Raw genomic sequence first — 20,557 nt, forward strand, 5'->3', positions numbered from 1 at the left:
CAGGAGGATCCTGGGTTTGCAGCCAGCCTTAGCAACTTAGCGAGGACCTCTGCAATTTAGTGAGATCCTGCTTCAAAATAAAAAATAAATTAGAGATGAGGTATACCTCAGAGGTAGAATGCCTCTGGGTTCAATTCCCAGTAACACACACACACACACACACACACACACACACACACACACACACTACTTAAAAAAAATTTCAACTTGCTTCTTAACACAATTCAATACATGGTATGAAAACAGCTTTGTTAAATATGTTATTTTATATATCATAGCTAAAATGAAACATATTTGATACTTACTCATATAATTCCTTGAGTGGTGAAGTCAAAATGGCTAATGTTGTAAGCAGATTATTACAGTGGGTATGAATTTTAAAAATTTTATCATCTTCATACTTATGGGGATTCAGAAGTTTCTGTACAGATGTGCAAACTGACCATAACATACTCTCAGTGCATATTAAAATTGTTGTGACATCAAGTCTATTGAAAAGAAAAAGAAGAAAGTCATGTTAAACAAAGTAATCTTTCATTACATCTCTTGTACTAAGCATAAGTAATAACAGAAATATTTGGTTAGATGTCAGAGCTTCAGAGATCAAAACCAGATAGAAAGCATTAAAGATACCTTGTGAGTTTCTGGGTATTAGATGCCCCATAATATCATTATCTTTAGGGATAGACAGGTCTATAGTAGTGTTATAAAATTATTTTTTAAATGTTTACTTAGCATTATCAATTGTATTCCAGAAGCACAAGAGTCTAGCCTTGAAATTACACTGAGCTAATGAGAACCTAGATAAAAAAAAATTGCTATTATCCACATACATGTGTTAGGTAAAAATCTGAAAGCACAACAGTTCTCCTGTTTTATATGTGAGCTGTCAAAAGGAGGTTCCCATGTGGTATAACATGTTCTCCCAGCAAATGCAAAGAAGGAGATATGACAGAAGCACACTATTAGAAACTTCTAATGTTAAACAAGTTTTGAAAATGTGCTGTATTATTTATCTTATTTGTAAACCTATTTCTTTGTTTTCATCTTTCATAAAATTTTTAATTATCCATTTTTAATATTTTTATTTTAGCCTGGCGTGGTGGCACACGCTTGTAATCCCCGCGCTTGGGAGGCGGAGACAGGAGGATAGCACAGGTTCAAAGCCAGCCTCGCTGGCTTAAGAGACCCTGTTTCCAAGTAAAAGAATACAAAATAGGTCTGGGAGCGTGAGCCCGGAGGGAGAAGGGTTTTCAGGAACCCTAGTACCACACACACGCACAAAAATTATTTCAATCGACACAGTGGTTATATGTGTTTATGGGGTACAGTGTGGCATTTCAATGCATAAACATAATGTGCAATAATCATATCAGGCAATTAGCATATTTAGGACCTTTGACATATAGCTTTTAGTTGAGAGCATTCAAAATCCCATTATCTTGCCGGGCATGGTGGCGCACGCTTGTAATCCCAGCATTCGCAAACAGCCTCAGCTACTACTAGTGAGGCCCCTTGCAACTCAGTGAGACCCTGTTTCAAAATAAAGAATAATAAAAAAAAAAAATAGGGCTGGGAATGTAGCTCGGAGGTACAATGCCCCTGGGTTTCATCCCCAGTACAAAAAAAAAAAAAAATCCCAATAGTAAATTAATTGTTGTCAACTATAGTTATCTCAATGTACATTATACATTTATACATTAGAAGTTATTCCTGCACCCCTGTACACATTAGGCATCCTTTTCCCATCCCTACTTCCCTGTTTATGAGTTTTAATAGGAACCCAAAGATGTATTTAAAGATGATTTTTGTATATTGAACACACTTTAGTTAATTTTTTGTTTGTTTCAGAACCATAATTGAAGAAATATAAATGGACATTTTAAAGTGATAACAGAAATAAGTTTAAAGTTTTAATAATGATACTTAGGCCTCTAGTTTATTATATACAATATTTTTAATGTATTATTAATATATAACACATATATAAATCATATATATGGTTTTGGTTATATGATGCAAGGCGGCTACTAGAATACTAACAGCATCAATAATCACCTTTAGTAAGGTTTAATTGTGGTTTCCATTTACTATCTCTAATTATTAAATTAACAGTTACTAATATCAAATACATACATGCGTGCACACAATCTTATTTCCATAATAATGATGGTTTAGGATGAGCCATTCAATATATATATTTATATATTTTACTTATCAAAACTACAAACAATAATTCTGGTTTTACATGGCATTTTTGTTCAACCATCCAGAAAATAAAAACCAAATGTCTCTATGGTACAGTTAATTAATTAAAATATACTACTTATTTCATGAGCAAATGGTAAATCTGAATGCACAAATATCTCATAATGACTTGCCACCTCAGAGTCAGAAGTGATTTATGCTACATAAGAAAAAGAACAAAGGTATTCTTTGCTCTCAAAAGGAATTTTCCATCTATTCTTCAGAGTTCAATTTTTTTCAAACAGCCTGGTCAGTAATTCAAAACAGCCTGTGCAAAATACCATATTTATGAAACACTGCAGCAGGACCTAAATGCCCTTCAACTTGCATTGTACTTTACAAGAACATGATCAGGAAATGATTCCTCCTGCTCTCACACCCCTTAAAAGAAAGAAAGAAAAAAATACACTCTGATGTCTATAAGTTCCTCCTAAGAACATATCTGAAAAAAATTTTATATCTAAAAGACAGGTCTTAATCATCTTGGACAGAGTATTTATAAAATAAAAATATCCTGTTCATACAGATCATTGTCGTCATGCAACTCAATTTGTATGGTATTCATTGCCTAAATAACTCATAGACTGTACTATGAGTCTCTGATTTAAAACCCAGGGATTGTTGTGCCTCATTTTCTATGATTTCACATTTTGTTGAATTGGTTTTAAGAATACACAGTGAAAAGGAGAGTAAAAAAGGTAAAGAAAAAGAGGAAACAGGGAATTAAAATGTAGTAAAAAGAATAATGATTAGACGAAATAGTTTCCTTAATAAAGATAAACTACTATATATTCATAGGCTCAAAAAAAAAAAACCCACACACTAAAATCTCTTGGTTGCCTAGAAGTTCAAACTCAAATTAACTACTCCATCATAGCATTGTTGCATTTTTTTAAAAAAATCCATTTCAGGACCCTAATTTTCTCTCTTTATCTTATTAACCTTGGTTTTTTTTTTATGTCCTAGATTGTAAAAATCTTGAATCATTTCTTAGAAAAAAAAATGGGTTCTACATACAAGTTTATAAAGGAAAAAGAGCAAAGTTATTTCGATTCAAGTTCCACATTTCCATTTCAAGTACCCCAGGAGAATTGAATACAATTTCCTTTCAGATGTTAGAAACATGTTAAATACACAAGGAGTTATGTCATGAGATTCAGAATTCCATTTGGCTTTATACCAACTGAAGAAAAAGTTTTCTTGAAAAGCAACGGTGTTCAAAACTTCAATTACCTTATCTGTGGAGTTCTCTTATAACTGGGATGGGCCAGAGCATATCTGGAGGCCAGCAGACCCAAAGATTTCTCCAGCACTTCTGCTAAAATCTCCTGGGCTAGCTTAGGGGGCAGAATGGTCCAGAGATCATGATGAAGAGCCCAGTAGAAATAATGCCACATCTGGAGTGAGAAGGAGCATCTTTCCCCCTGGCAAAACCACCATGCGTTAAACAATAGAATCACGTCTTCCAGAATGTCAGTTCACTTCCTGTGAACCTAATTAGTTCAGGCTGAAAGGAAATGGCTGGAGAGTCTGACACACTAGATGACCAGGAAAGATTTTTGACAAGATGTTAAACATTCTTATTGACAAAGGAACATATGTTTTATTTCAATTACAAGAACAGATATTCTAGTGTAAACCCAGACCACAAGCATTTTATCTGGCTTATCCTTGATTTACCTGCTCCTGGCCTAGGGTTGGAAACCTACTTTTATACAATTAGCTTTGTAGTTGCTAAATAAGTCATGCTAGCCAGTTTAAGATAATGGACAAATTCTTCTAAAATTATAATCCATTCAAATTGTTAGTAAGGAGGCATATTTTTCTAAGTCTATTATGATAATCATTGAGTTAATCTTTCAGATTTCACCTTATAAGGAAATGGCAGCAGTGGAAACAAACTTGGACACTAAAATTTTATCAATATTCACAAAACATACCAGGATGCCTAACTGTTAAAAGATGATTGCGTTAGACTATTTCACCTATGGCATGTAATTACTGTACCATAATAGCAATAGATACTACTGGAGGCTAAGCTTATAAGATTATGTAACACCTAGGCACATATCACCATCTCTTAGCATTTTAAAAGCACTTCATACTTTTAAGGGGCCAGACTCTCATTCTTTACCAGCCCTCTACAGATTTCTTCGGTGTACTAAATTTTTCCCGACTGCAGAAGGAAATCCAGCATTGGCCCTCGCCAAGGGGAAGAGGCAGAAAGGAGATGGTAGCCTCAAATGATTTGCAGCCGTTAATTAGGTAACATGCTGTTGGGGAGGTTTGCTAGTTGTTTGACCTCATTTTCTTCAAACCAAACTGAATGATTTTTTTTTTAAAGAGTAGAATGCATCCTTCAAACATTATCCTTGTTATGTAAATATATCAGAACAAACTAGTAAATCTATATCCCTAGGTAATTCTTTTTGCCATAAAATTTCTGCTTTATCTATTATTTGTATTTCCAAATAAATGTCATCTAATAAATATGTGTTGTTCTCTATATACCAACAGTTGATAGTGTCTTATGCAGATATAGCTATTAGTAGTTTCTTTACATATGTTTTCTTTTTATGGTTTTATTATCAAGATATTTTGCATAATAATGATGATTATAGCAATAATAACAATAATAATAATAATAATAATAATAATAATAATAATAAGTTACAGTTATTCTCTTCAAATGGCTCTGATAAATGAACAGCACTATTATTCCTTGGTTTGTGAACTTGGGTATCAAAATAGAGTCAGATTCAAACTGATGGGGATTTTGACTACTTGCTTCTGACTTCCTAACTAGATAGACATCTCAACTGTTGAAGGTGGGGAAAGGGGAAAACACACACACACACACACACACACACACACACACACACACGCACACACATACACACACACACACACACACGTTTAATGCTGATGCAGCAAAATTATAATTTCTTATGCTATCTTTGTGCTGTGTTCTGTAATAAAGAATCCTTTTTAAATTATGTTTAAAATATCCTTTTTAAATTTTAAAGCTTGATTCCCTCATCTTGTGTTGCATGTCAATGAAAGCGAAACCAAGACCACCTGACGTAGTGACTAATATAAATGATTTGTACTCACTTTCCCTTTGGTAATGGATGAGTGCTTACAATGTGATCACCGGTATCTCTGATAATTTAAAAAATATGAAAACCCAATTTCCTTAATAGCTCCCTTTTAGCAATAAATAAAAAATAAAGATAATTTAGGCACATAGATTTCTTCCCCTAAAAGGATAATAATAAGTACTTAGTTCCTTTTTAATACTTTTTTTTTTTTTTTTTTTTTTTTTTTTGCTGGTCTGGGGATGGAACCCAGGGGCATTTGACCTCCGAGCTATACCCCCTGCCCTGTTTTTTATTCTTTATTTGAAACAGGCTCTCACTGAGTTGCAGAGGGTCTCACTAAGTAGCTGAGGCTGTCCGCGAACCACAATCCTCCAGTCTCGGCCTCCCGAATGCTGGGATTACAAGTGTGCACCACCACGCCCGGCTTTTAATACTTTTTAAAACTTCATGTTTACTTAAAATATTCAGAACTGGCCTTTGTTCTAACAATTCTCTTCAAAATGCATACAACTTCAATGTGCGCATGAGTTTTCATTAAACTAAATGTGATTCATTTATTTTTTCTGACCTGCTTCCCCATTTGTTGTCATTTCAAAAGTATTTTGCTAGTAAACATCTGTTATTTCAGCAGACCCACTATAATGTAAACAGATGTGAGCTTTTATTTAGATTATATATCAGGAAACAAGCAGCTGGGCTTTATTATAGAAGCCACTCAATATTATCTTTGAACAGACAATTCTTTATTCTTTGACTATTGGAAAACACAAGTTTTTAAAATTGAGCAGATGTCAACTAGACTAAAAGCTTAATTTTACACATGTAATCTGAACACCCACTGTGCCATCTGACCAGCGCCTCATCAGAGAGGAACCCTCACAACCTGACAGTTTAGAAAATGGGAAGGATGTATCTAGGGTTCACCTGCTATCATGAAACATGAGTGAATATTGCTCCCTATCTTGTAAATTATTTTACTATCTCTCTGCTCTGCTCTGCACTTGGCGATAGGTTCCCCTGAGATCTCTATCCTTCCCTTCGCCTCCAGCCACGCAGGCATCATCTCCTTTCCTCCTCGCAGGCCTGCCAAAAACATACAAGTTCTATTTCACAGATCAGTCGGAATAATGGAGAAAAGGAAGCAGTGAGAGAGATAAAACCATGTCAGGTACACCACTTGTCAAAACAGTTTAAAATCTGTGCTATTTTTAGAAGGATCTTATTTTTGGTAAATACAAAAGCTATATCACTCTATTTTCCTGAGCAAAAATAACAACTACTAACTCTGCAATTAAACTGTAACTACTGACCATTTAAGTATATGGAAGCTACAGTACCCTGTAATCACAGGGTAACTATCTCGTTATTTCTGTCTGTGAAACTAAAGCCTTGTCATAAGACCTAAGAGCTGTGTGTTACATGGTAATTTGTTTTCTTTTTTTTTTTAATGCATGGTAACTTCAATAACAGGTTCTCATTGCATTCACTTATTATTTATACTGTACAACTATTCTAGTTCCCAATTTGCATTTGAGGAAACAAGATACCCGTGTATTGAACATGTACTGAGATGATACCTGTTCTTCACTGAAAACATCATATGAAATTGTCATTAGTGCCTAAATTGAAATGGTTTGAAATATGAGATGGATTCATTTTCCACCTCTCTGTTTACCTCAAGGCAAGTAAGGAGGCTGTGAAGCTAGCACAAGAGGGGAGACCACTACTTTCATTCTTATCTCAGGCGACCAGCTGTCCCAACCCACTTTCTGTCTCTTTCTGCTTACTGCTACCACTACTGTTTGAAGTGTGTTGGGTTTGGAAAACTGTAGATGGATCCTTTTGCGAAAAGAAAAACTATCTGGGAAGGGCCTCTAAAGAAGAGATGAAATGGCCTTAGAAAAAGTGGAAAGGCCTTTAAAAGAACTTCTTAGCCGTTTCTGTGTTGTAGCCACATTTATTGTGAAAACTCAGGCATCAGTGGAGCCACAGGAACCTTCAGTGCCAGGGAGGAGACAAGAGTGATGGTTGAATAATAAAACTGCACTCTGTTTCTCTAGGTACTCCATGATGTTAGGACAATCAGGAAAAGGTCAATCATGAACTTTAATCCAGAGAAAAGAGTGAAATGGAGAAGTTAATCAAGTTGCGCTTGGCTGTTGAATTTTTTAAAGCCTCGGTTATTTTTATGAAGGTATTATATTTTACAATAATAATCATAATATATTTTATGAAGATAATTTCAGTCTTCCCTGAAATCAAATTCAGATATTGTGATCTGTGTCTACTCTGCAGGATTTGGGGTGAGGTGGAGAAGCTAATGAAACCTGATGATGATTAATTTTAGTTGATCCTTGTTTGGTTGCACTGCAAATCATTAGGCTTTCGTTTGGTATACATTTGGGATTTCAAAGCATGGTCTAAATGAAAATAGGTAAGCTATAAATGATCAGATGGGTCATAAGTACACTCATAAGAACAATGAGAAGCAAAAAAACAAGTATAAAGAATAAAGCGCCTAATAAAGCTATTTATCAAACACAGACGGAAATATATAACAAGAAAATAGTGCAAGGACGCCATAACTGGTCCTTTTGGGGGAAAAATACAAGGTTACAGCATTTTGGTACTTGTTATCTCTTTGAGTTTTCAGTGTATCTCATTATATTCCAACTTATATAGCACTGCAACATTGCAGCTCAAATTAAGTTATTTTTACTTTTAAGCAGAAGGAGAGTTCTGATGTCTAATTTATTTCAGGTTTTTTAAAAACAGTGTTTTTCCAAAGTACAAATTCAATATTTAAAAAATATTATACTAACAGCCTTCATGTGTGAGTAATGCCAAGCTCATGTTTCTAATTAGCCAGAAAGCAGGTAGGCAGTAAAACATATTTGTGTAAAAAGGAAGGGATAGTAAACTTAACTTCACACCTCATAAAAAGCTTTGTAGTCATCCCAGTGGTGGCTCTCAGCATCCTGTAAAATGCTTGTAGCACAAACTCTGACGCAGTAGTCCGTAACCTGAAACTGTAGCGTGTTGATGAGTTCCTGATATCGTTGGACAGGCACCAGGAATACGGGTCTGTTCAGAGGGGATGATCAAAGAGTCAGAGATTTAAGGCCTTGCAGTAGGAGGCAACAACCTTCAGTACTACAAATGGTTTTGATTATTAGATATCAATCATTCATTTCCTGCTAATGCTGAAGTCTGCATCCACATTCACTTTCCAAAAAGAGAAAAGAAAAAAAAAATTTAAAAGCCTGCCTTTGTTTTGCAAGTCTTTTGAAAATGTACATCTGCTGTTCTACAAATATGCACTTCATCTTGAGACAAACTGCACTGTCAATACATCATTCAAAACTAAAAGTATTCTTTGTAAGCCTATAATTAGAGGTCGGTACATTATTTAAGCATTAGGCTATCGTTATCACTAGAGAACAACATACACTTGTCAGAACCAACTTTTACAAAGCTATCACCCATTCCGCGAACGCACCCTTTTTATTTTTTTAAAAAAAAATTGTAATTCTGTAGATGTCAATTATCTCATAAAATGATGTTTAAAAATATTCTACAGAAAAACTGACTTCTGGCATATTTTGTTTATAATTCAAGTATGAATCACAATATCTGACTACATATGAGAATTAAAGAAATATTATAGCTACATCCTACATCAAGTCAAACTTCTTTTACTTTTATTTTCAGCTATTTATAGTACAGTGTTTTCTTTCACAACTGAAAGACCCTGAAGGCTGAGTAAAGATTATAGAAGATTCTTGGAGTCACACTAGACTACTATGGCCACTTGTTCCCTTTGCAAGGGATCATGTAAAGTTTTATTTAGAATGAATATAACTAGAAAGACAATGTATAACCAGAAAGACAATAATGCCTTTGGTCATTTTTATCCCTGTGCAAAAAAATATATTGTCTTTTTAGACTACTCATATATGAGAATGAAGATTGGTAGATGCTTCCTCTTCAAATATTATGGAGAGCTTATGACTCAGTCACATCCTGCAAGACATCTACAGTGGTCACTAGATTAGGTTAGAATGCATTTATTCTCTATGGCAGCTCCTAACAGCTTATTGGCTTAGAAACAAGGACATGAAAGTTCACAAATGTGCATACACGTGGGACAAAAACAAGCTCTTTGGCCCTTTGCCGTGTGGCCACGGTAAAGTGTCTCAGAAAGTGGGCGGGGCACATTCAGTCATAGCATAACAGCGCACAGAAAACAGTGGCTCTTTGGAGTGTGCCTCTAGAGAGATCACTTTTCCTATGGTCTAGAGATCTAGTTTAACATATCCCACACTCTACCTTTTTGACATTTCATAGTCAGGATGAATGAAAATAAGTCGCCATGTTAATTATTATTTTCTCCTCAGATATTATCACCAAAATTCCACTCCCGCAATATCTAAGGATTGCTTGTTTCCTTAAGCATGGCCATCGACTTCATTTAAATGACACTTACTTCTTAGTGGTTTCTCTCATCAAATTATCATACTGCGTGAAGTGCTGGAAGACATACACCGCCGTGGAGAGGAGTGCGTGCAGGGTTTTCAGGGGGGCTCTGGAAGGAACCTCCCTGCCTCTCTCTTGCAGTCTCGCCAGAACAGCTGTTGCCACTTTACCCCAGGCCTCCACCAAGTTTGCTCTAATTTCCTGAAAAGAATCATCTCTGCATGCCAACGCCAGTGGAAGCATCGTGTCAAGCTTTTCCATGATGTCAGAACAAAACTAGGGAGAAATAAATGTGGCGCAGAGTTATTTGTACCCTGACAGCACCGTGTAATTTATGTACAGTGCAGCCAAATTCCTAAATAATGAATTTGGCATCGAACGCACATATAGTGACACAGCTTTATAATAATCAATTTCTCAGTTGCAGAAAGTTAAATGTTTCATGTCAAATGAGGAAATAGCAAAATGATGCCTCTCCATATACAATCTTCAAATCTTATGCTTCTCAGACATTATGAAAAACTCACTAACCAGCTTTATATGACAATACCTCTATTTGTAGTCAATAGAACTTGGAAAATATGCATCCTTGATTTTAATGTTTAAATTATTTTTAATGTACCTTAATTTTCATTTCCTAAATTTATGTAAATTTTTGAAAAATTGAATGTCATATATAAATATTAATTTAATTATTTTATACTAGGGATTAAACCCAGGGAAATTCTACTTCTGACTTATGTCTCCAGTCCTTTTTACTTTTCATTTTGAAACAGGGTCTCACTAAGTCGTTGAGGGTCTCGCTAAGTTGCTAATGCTGGCCTCAAACCGGCGATTCTCCTGTCTCAGTCTCCCAAGTACTGCGATTACAGGTGTGTGCCACCATGGCTGCCCATATTAATTTAACTGAAATAATCTGGAAGCAACAGAAACAGTATCATGTAGCAAGTTCTTTCATAAGTGATGTGTCTGGATTTTCATGATTTACCATGTGTCTACTCTTTCTAAGGGCAGAGGAAGGCACAGGGAGTGGGAAGATTAGCCAATAAGAGCTCCCTAGGGAATGTCCTGGAGCCCCAAGGTGACAGTCGCTGAATGAAGCCAACATTAAAGAATTACAAACATCCCCGCCACAGACTGCTCAACTGAGTGTGGACTTAATACTAAGTAACTGTTTATCTACTGCCTATTTTCTTGGTATGTCCTGTGACTTCAGTATACATGGAAAGATGTAAGACTGTTGCTAATGAGATATAATTTTCATTAAGATGCAAGTAGAGATTTTTAAATTTCCCAAAACAAGAAAAGACAGTATTTCCTTCAACCTCCTAAATTTCTCCTGGAGTCATCAATACTATAACCAAAATAGGCACTTTTTTCCTTGTTTCTCAGCTTTCCCTGAGGTCACAGAGGCCTCATTTAAGTTGCCTCAGATTAATTAGGCAAAATGCTATCAAGAGGCCTAAGTTTGGGGGGGGGGGGCAGCAGTGGCCCATGAATACCAGAATACCAGAGAAGAAAACTGGTTTGGGGTCATGTACCAAGTATTTGCCAAGAAACTCCAACCATTTAATCTAAAAGTTCCTTTTGCAAGGCCTTATATTAAAAAAGAAAAAAGTCCCTTTATACCTGTCAGCAGTTTGAAAAGATTTCATTCAATACTTGCCTTTGCAATTTTCTTTGGTTGTTCCTCCTCAGGAAACACGTGGCCATCTTGCCAAACTTGCTGGACATTTACCAGGCTCACAGTGTAGCTCACAGCTGAAGACCTTTCATTCTGTTCTTGCTGGAGAATTTTTGTGGAAAAATCTTCGACTGTAGTTGTAATGCAGTGTGCCATGGGAAGAGATATTTCTTTAAAAGCATTTCTCCAGCCAAAGTCTAGTAGAATAGCCTGAAATTTAAACTTAAGTATAGTAATATTAATCTTAACTTAGAAACAAATGTTTCTATTGTTACAGAGATAAAATTATAACTTTCATTCAACACATTGAATATAGTGTTTTTATATACTGTAAAAGCCTTTCTTACAACCTGAAAATATTACCTAGTGAATAAAGCAATATACAAAAACATGTGCATTCTTTACACACAGTAATATACAGACATTTCATTTTAATTCATCAGTAGATTTAATCAAAAGCTTTTTTTCAAAATTCAATCTCTTAAATAGAGTTCAATAAAGCCACCTTTACGAGAGCAGAAAGCTACACTTACGATTTATCACATAAAGCAACCTTTAAATTCAATATATTTAATAAAGTCTAAATTAGATTTTTATAGTCTTTTTATAGTTTATTGTTAACAAGTATTGCAACATAAAACAGCATTTAATATTCAATCTTTGATTTTTAATCTCAGAAATCCAGACAAGCCAAAAAAAAGTAGCAATAAGAAATAAATTTTTCAGGGAGGAAAGAAAAAAAAAACCCACATACACACACATCACTGCACCTTCATGTATTTTCACTTGCTTAGAATTTTTTTAGACTCTCCACCCACAGAGTGGTAGGTGCTGCTACATTTGTTCTAGGAAATGAGAAATTAAAATGATCTGTATCACTCTGTGTATGGAAGAGCAGCGGAAAGGTTTGGGGGAAGAAGGGTATAGTGTTGATGTCATCTTGGTTTTTTTTTTTTTCTTTTTCTTTTTCCTTTTGGTCTATGTCTCCTATGGCAGTATATTTATGAATGCATATTTGTCCCAAACCCCACAATGTTCTCTCAAGTACCAAGACCGTTGTGAGCAGTGGGCTGAACCTGTGCTTAGATTAAACCCTCCCTGACTTGCTGTGGCCTTGCTTCCCATAGCATCTCACCCACGACTCCAACTTTAGAAGGCCCTGGGCTGAATGACTTAATTTTCTTGATCTCAGGTTTTTTGTTACAAAAATAAAAGAGGTAAATTGGATGATTTCTATAGTCCCTTTCATTTTAAAATTGCTGAGAATGTAGCCACTAGCCTAATTTTCTATATGCACATCCCATTTGGCATGAGGCTTTTTACATATACTCTATAAAATAATGAAGGTGATTCATTTTCTAGAGTTAAAATTCCATGATTCTACGACTCTATGGTCAGAAAAAAGTGGCTCTTATTCTCATTATACACATAATGTAACTGAACTTTCTTGTCTAAGGTTTATTTGGAACTTTAACATCATATGGCCTGAAACATACCTCAGCAATTTAGCGAGACCCTATCTCAAAATAAAAAAATAAAATAAAAAGCGTCAGGCATGGTGGCATATTCCTGTAATCCCCGCGCTTGGGAGGCTGAGACAGGAGGATCGCACAGGTTCAAAGCCAGCCTCGGCTACTTAGTGAGGCTCTCAGCAACTTAGAGAGACCCTGTTTCCAAATAAAGTATAAAATAGTTCTGGCAGTGTAGCCCAGAGGTAGAAACGCCCCTGGGTTCCACCCCCAGTTCCACCAATAAATAAATAAATAAATAAACAAACAAACAAACAAACAAACAAATAAGATAGAGCACGGGATATAGCTCAGAGCTAGCATTCCCCTGGGTTAAATCTCCAGTATCAAAAAAAAAGAAGAAGAAAAAGAAGAAGAAGAAGAAGAGGAGGAGGAGGAGGAGGAAGAAAAGAAAGAAAGAAATGGGAAGTATAGCTTAGCAGTAAAACTTACTTCTTTTACTGGCAGCAATCTCTCTGAAGAAATACCGATGTCATTTGCTCTAGGTTTCTCTGTTATAATTCCTCTATTGAATTTCTCCAAAATTCCTAAGCAGTACAAAAATAAAAAGCAAATACAGAAACACATATTTAAAAAGAAGAAACCATACTAGATGTGATCAACAGATTCAGTTTTAAATTATTTGTATAGAAAATTCTATCCACACTATATACATACACATTAAATACACACACAAGTCTGGGATGGTGGCACTTGCCTGTGATACCAGTTATTGGGAGACTGAGACAGGAGGATCATAGGTTCAAAGCCAATCTCAGCAACTTAGAAAAGCTATCAGCAACCTAGTGAGACACTATTGAAAAAATTTAAAAAAATTAAATAGGACAAGGGGTTTAGCTCAGAGGTACAACTTCCCTGGGTTGTATCACTACCAAATCTCTACTACCAAATAACTAAACAACACACACATACATCAAGATGTAGAAAATATAGTCAACAAGCTGCATGATGATGCCACCATTAAAATAAGGACAGGATCAAGGTACACAGAGTCATTTTTCATGTACAACTTTCAGATACAGGCATATCATATACAAGCATTTATAGTCTGTAAAAATATTTTTGTCATTAGTTCATTTTCACATTGCCAGCACAGGGTAACATAGAGTAGAAAATAAACATTAACTACCTTGTTCACTTAAAAAGCTAAGTTCTAAGGTGGTGGTGCACGCTTGTAATCCCAGCATTCAGGAGGCTGAGTGAGACTGGAGGATCACAGTCAGCTGACAGCCTCCGCTACTCAGCGAGGCCCTTCACAACTCAGTGAGACTCTGTTTCAAAAATAAAGAATTAAAAAAAAAATAGGGCTGGTGGTGTAGCTCGGATGTAGAATGCCCCTGGGTTCTATCCGCAGTACCGCAAAAATAAATAAATAAATAAATAAATAAATAAATAAATAAATAAGACTAAAAAGTAGGGCTGGGTATAGCTCGGAGGTGCAACGCCCCTGGGTTCCATCCTTGGTACCACAAAAAAAAAAAAAAAAAAAAAAAAAAAAAAAAAAAACCAAGAAAACTAAGGGAAAAAAACCTGATAGTATTCTGGGCAGAGTAGTGCAGGACACTACTGGGGAGGCTGAGGCAGGAAGTTTTCAAGTTCAAGGCCAGCCTGGGCAACTTAGGGAGATTATGTCTTAAGATGATAATAATTTTAAAGAAAGGGCTTGTGATGTAGTTCAGTGACAAAGCATTTCTTAGTTTCAATCTTCAGTACTAAAAACTAAAACCAAACCATATCAAACAGATGAAGTTTCTTAGCATGCTAACCCTGCCTGTCTATACTCTTCTTTTGGCATTAAATCTCTGAGCTATATCCCCAGCAATATATATATATATTTTTTTTTATTTTGAAACTGGTTACCACTAAGTTGCTGAGGGTCTCACTAAATTGTGGAGGCTGGTCTGGAACCTGGGATTCTCCTGTCTCACCCTTCCAAGTAGTAGGATTACAGACACCCACCACACACCTGGCTCTATCTTTATTCTTAACAACTATCAATAATAAGTCATATATTGTATATGACATGTACAGTATATATCATACAACATGTATACTATTATATATATGATAAATTATATACTATAATTTTTCTTTTTTTCTAATTTTCCAGGAATTTTAAGATTCAATCTCTCCTTATTCCCTTGTTAAAGTAAATTTCAAAATTTTGCTGCTTTTATCAGTAGGAATTTTGACCAAAAGAGTCATCTAATAGATAAGTGAGATTTTTTTTTCTCCCTAAATGTGGTTCTATGAACTTAACTGAATGGTTTATAAGGAAAAGAGTTCAGAGAAATAAAAATATTTTGTTCTGATATCAAAGTTAGTTGTTTTTTCTGTTTTTTTGTTTTGTTTTGTTTTGTTTTATTTTTTGATGGTGGTACTGGGGTTCCTGGAAACTCTTCTACCTCCAGGCTACACTCCCAGACCTATTTTTTTATACTCTTTTATTTGGAAACAGGGTCTCTTAAGCCAGTGCAGCTGGCTTCGAACCTGCGCGATCCTCCTGTCTCCGCCTCCCAAGCGCGGGGATTACAAGCGTGCACCACCACGCCTGGCTAAAAGTTAGTTTTGATACTACTGTAGATATAATGCACTCAAGGTAAATATTCCATTTGATAGGCAAACACCACTGCTAGAGTTTAGGTAAGTATTCCTCAAAGGCCATGCATTAAAGACCTGGAATGTGGTGGAAACTTTCAGAGGTGGAGATTATTGGAGGGAAGTAGAGCAGTCAGGGCATTCCCTTGAAGGAGTGATGGGGACCCCAGCCTCTTTCTCTCTCTCTCTCTTGCTACCTACCATGAAGTGAGCGGCCTCCTGTGCCATGCACTCTCTACCATGATGTACTCTGCTGTCACATTTCCATAGGCAGGAGGACAAGCAACCATGGACTGAAACCTCTAAAACATGAGTCAAAATAAACCTTTCCTCTTTATAAGTTGATTATCTCAGGCATTTTGTTCCAGTGATATACAAAGCTTACTACACAATACACCTTCGGGAATATTTTATGATTTATTTCAAGGAAAAGTTTTGTTTTTTAATGTGTGGGGATAATTCTGAGAGTTTGCTCTATTTTATAGAGCATTGATATGGAGTTTGCTCTATTTTATAGAGAATTTTATAGAACATTTATACTCAAACACTATTATGCCATTTAACATAAAATGATTTTTCCTCTGGTTTATATTTTATAATGTCTTTTTAAGAAGATGGGGTTTTCTGGGTGTGTTTGGCACACACTTGTAATCTCAGTACTTGGGAGGCTGAGACAGGAGGTTCACAGGTTCGCAGCCAGCCTCAGCTACTTAGTGAGGCCCTCCACAACTTGATGAGACCCTGTTTCAAAATAAAAAATAAGTAGTGTTGGGGTGTAGAGAGGAGGTAGAATGCTCCTGTGTTCAATCTTCAGTACCTGAGTTCTATCCCTAATACCGCACACACACAAAAAGATGAGGTTATAAATAAAGATCAACTTTTGTTTTGTTTTGTTTTCTAATACTGAAAATTGGACTCAGGGGCATTCTACATATGTGCTACATCCTCATCTCTATTTTATTCTTTATTTTGAAATAGGGTCCTGCTAAGTTGCTGAGGCTCTCCTTCAACCTGTGATTCTCCTGTCTCAGCCTCTCAAATACTGGGATAATAGGCATGAGCCACCAGGCCCAGCTTCAGTTCTAACATTGAACCAAAATCTAAATTAACCACATATTTTTACACAAATAAAAACAAAACTGTAAGCCTACTCAAAGAAAATCTGAAATATTTTCCCCAAAAAAAGCCATATAGAGAAGACTTTCTGGAATATGAATAGCAGAAGCCACAAAATAATTCTACATTAAAAAATAACTGTTAGCAGTCAAAACAGATAAAACAAACTGACTTGGCAGTCTTTCTAAAATGTTCATTTAAAAATAATACATTTTATTTTTCAGATACATCTTAGATTTATACAAAAATTGAACAGAAAACACAGGAATTTTCATATATTTCCTCCCTGCCCTCATTTTCCCTTATTGTTAACATCTTGCAATGATGTGGTACATCAGTTACTGAACTGATGAACCAATATTGAGATATTATTAAGTAAAGTTCCCCGTTTACATTAGAATTACCCTCTGTGTTGTGAAATTGTGTTTTGCCAAACGCATTATGTCATGTATCCACCATTACTGTATCAAATGGAATAATTTCACTGCTCTAAAAATTTCCCCTGTACCATCTATGTCCCTCTCCTCTCCTTTCCTCTCCCCTTGGAGAAATAGCTCTCACTGTCTCTATAGTTTTGCCTTTTCCATGTCTTTTCTATATTTGAAATCATACAGTGTTTACCCTCTTTCACATTGCCTTCTTTCACTTAGCAATATACATTTAAAGTTTCTTTGTGTCTTTTCATTGCTTGACATCTCATTTCTTTTTTATTGATGAATAATATTCCACTGTATTGACATACCACAGTTTGTTTATTCATTCAACCTACTGAAAAACAACTTAGTTGCTTCCATGTTTGGGCAGGTATGAATAAGATCATATGGTAAGACTGTGTTTAGCTCTGTAAGGTACTGCCAAACTATCTTCCAAAGAGGCTGTACTATTTTTCATTCCTAACAGCAATGAATGAAAGTTCCTGTTGCTTCACATCCTCTCCAGAATTCCATGTTAGCATTTTGGATTTTAGTCATTCCAGTAGGTATATGGTAGGATATTTTTTCAATTTGCATTTCTCTAATGACAGATGATGTTGAATATATTTTCTTAAGCTTCTTTGCCAACTGTATATCATCTTTGGTGGTGTGTTTATTCAGATAGTTTATGCATTTTTAAATCAGGTTGTTTACTTTCTTGTTAATTTTAGGAGTTCTTTGTATATTTTGGATATATATCCTTTATTACATATACATTTTGCAAATATTTTTTTCATTTTGTGGCTTATGTTTACATCCTACTTATGACCGTACTTTTTTGCTTGATAGCTACACTTTAGAAATTTGCCCTTCTGATAAAATTTGAACAGTGTGATATAGTTCAAGGAAATTCAACAGATCGTTGTTTGTGGTAGTAAGTGATGAGAAAAAAAAAACCCTAAATGCCCATCAATGAATAGCTTATTAAATTATGACATGTACCAAGAGAAACTATTCATCTGTTAGAATTTGGTGTTTCTACATTCTCTGAATTAACAATAAAAATAACATTGGCATAGCATAATGTATTTTTTTATTCTTATAACATGGGAATATATATGTTAATATATTTTCTAGAAAAGAAAATTGGACAAGTGAATGGGAAAAGACATAATTTCACCATATACCCATTGTCCTATTTTTAAAAGCTTTATAATATACCTTTAGAACTATTCAATGACAATTTTAAATAAGAAAATAATAAAGATCAAGTTGTTAATGACATAAAGGGACAATAAAGAATCCATAAGTGGATTCTTAATGTCACTTTACTTTTCAAGATAGCTCGTGAAACTAATTTAAAAAGGAATTTACCTTGAAAAATATAACACTAATTTGAAGTCGAGGCTTTGCAGATCTGTTTCGGAAATAACTATCTGCCATTGTGTAGCTCTCATTTAAGTCTCTGGGAAAAAGTTAATTATCTTGTATTTATCATTTCACTCCCAAATACATTATGTTTATTCACTAAATGTAATGTGCTCAGATGTTTATATAAACCATCTGCCTATTTTCAAGATGAGTAAGAAAAAAGATAAGCTTTCCAAGACTTCTCTTGCTGGTGCGCAATTTTAGAGTAAGCCAGAAAAATGAATTACCAAACAATTAATAATAACCTTTAAAATAAAATGCCCCAAATTTTTTAAGAGATTTATTTTAAAGCTTAATCTTTTGCAGGAAATCAAAAGGGATTATTTTGAGGCAGGATTAATAACACCAAGCTCACACAAGATTTTTCTTGTGTTTTAATGAATAGTGACATTTTCATATTTCTTTGGAATTCAAAACGGTCAATTTCAAACTTTGGCAGTGTAAAATTTTTTAAGCTCTGTGAACACTTGGGGAATGACAGTACATATTTTGACATATATTGAAAATGCTATACATTTTTATTGTCTAGAGAAGGTAGTCCATTTTGGGCTCATCGTTCTAAAACAGTTATCTGCATGCGATCAACATTGGTTTCTCTAAGAGCAAGCCTAGATTAAGAACCTCGGGAGAGTGCAGAGGGTCACAGGAATGTCGGCTGCTCAACAGCTTCCCCTACAGAGTTCTCTGTGGTTCATTTTACACTTCTGGTTAGTTTCCACACTGCTTCTTTCTTTCATAGAGAGTGGAGGTTGGCAGTACTTCCCTGTGACATCCACTTTCACACCCAAATTGGTCTTCATAGGTTCCCATTGTGTGCACTACAAAGCAACTTGCCTTGTTGGCAGCTCTAAGTGGGAACTACAAGTCTTTCTTTTCTTCACTGTTCTTTTCTGGCTCACAAGCAACCTCCCACCAAAAGCTGAATCTGTAGACGAGACTACATCCAAGAGATAATACCATGAAAAAGTATGAAGAGAAACCCAGGTGGCCACCTTGCAAATTTCCAATGTGGAAGCCTTCGACCTCTCTGCCCAAGAAACAGCTAAAGTCCTAGAGTAATGAGCTTTACAAACCCTGGGAGCCTCTTTACCTTAACTACATACGCCTCCCTAATACAATCCCTTAACCATCTAGCTAAGGAACTCTTAGAAGCCATTTGACCCCTCTTAAGACCCCCTAAGAGTACAAACAATCTTTCAGAAGATCTGAAATCTTTGATTCTTCTGAGACAAACCCTAAGTGTTCTTCTTACATCCAATTGAAACAGCCATTGCGCTTTGTCATTGCTGGGGCTAAAGAAAAATGAGGACCAAGAAACCTCCTGGTTTAGATAAATCTCAGATGCCACCTTTGGAAAAATCGAGGAACTGCCCAAAGAACAACTTTATTCTGAAGGAGCATTAGAAATGCCCCATAAATCAAACCCAAGGCCAGTCCATAAAATATCTTCACCTAATAGAAATACAGTAAGGCATCAAAACAGTCAAGTACTGTCCTATCATTTTCTGAAATGATGAAATTAGAAAACCACCAAATCATGGCAAAACAAAAGCAAATAAATATAATGACATAATATATTTTCTGTCTGAGAATTAATTTTGTTTCTACAAAATCTTTTTCATATTCAAATTACTAAGAGATTACCAATTTTTCTAGATATACAGTATAATAGTAAAAATCCAATTAGAAAATAAAATGTTTAATCATCTTTCTATTTTCTCTATGTGATGTTAAACACATTTTTAAAACATCTGGACAATGAAAAATATTCAATTTCATCAGATTTTTTGAGTTACATGGACATAGTAGGGAACTTCTTCTAAGTTAACAATATATTCTCCAATCAAAGCAAATATACAGGAAACCAAATGACTTGTTCTTCCTTTAATCTCCCATGAAAGATTTTTAAGCAAAACATTAACTATCAGAATATCCAATGGTTAGCTTACGATACATTTGGTA

General features: G+C 35.3%; 1 protein-coding gene across 3 annotated transcripts in view; it reads right to left on the reverse strand.

The window, feature by feature from the left end:
• KIAA0825 overlaps positions 1 to 20,557 on the reverse strand; it is a gene marked incomplete at both ends in the record, with an annotated part of 378,820 nt that overhangs the window by 295,848 nt on the left and 62,415 nt on the right. For all 3 annotated transcript variants that reach the window (XM_080697642.1, XM_080697640.1, XM_080697641.1), the window contains 6 exons: positions 306 to 488; positions 3,481 to 3,671; positions 8,282 to 8,432; positions 9,835 to 10,100; positions 11,491 to 11,718; positions 13,470 to 13,564. In XM_080697642.1, coding sequence (XP_080553768.1) covers positions 306 to 488; positions 3,481 to 3,671; positions 8,282 to 8,432; positions 9,835 to 10,100; positions 11,491 to 11,718; positions 13,470 to 13,564 — 1,114 coding nt within the window. The remainder of the gene's footprint in view (positions 1 to 305; positions 489 to 3,480; positions 3,672 to 8,281; positions 8,433 to 9,834; positions 10,101 to 11,490; positions 11,719 to 13,469; positions 13,565 to 20,557) is intronic.

The sequence above is a fragment of the Muscardinus avellanarius genome (assembly GCF_963383645.1).
Source record: "Muscardinus avellanarius genome assembly, chromosome: 1".
Lineage (NCBI taxonomy): Eukaryota > Metazoa > Chordata > Mammalia > Rodentia > Gliridae > Muscardinus > Muscardinus avellanarius.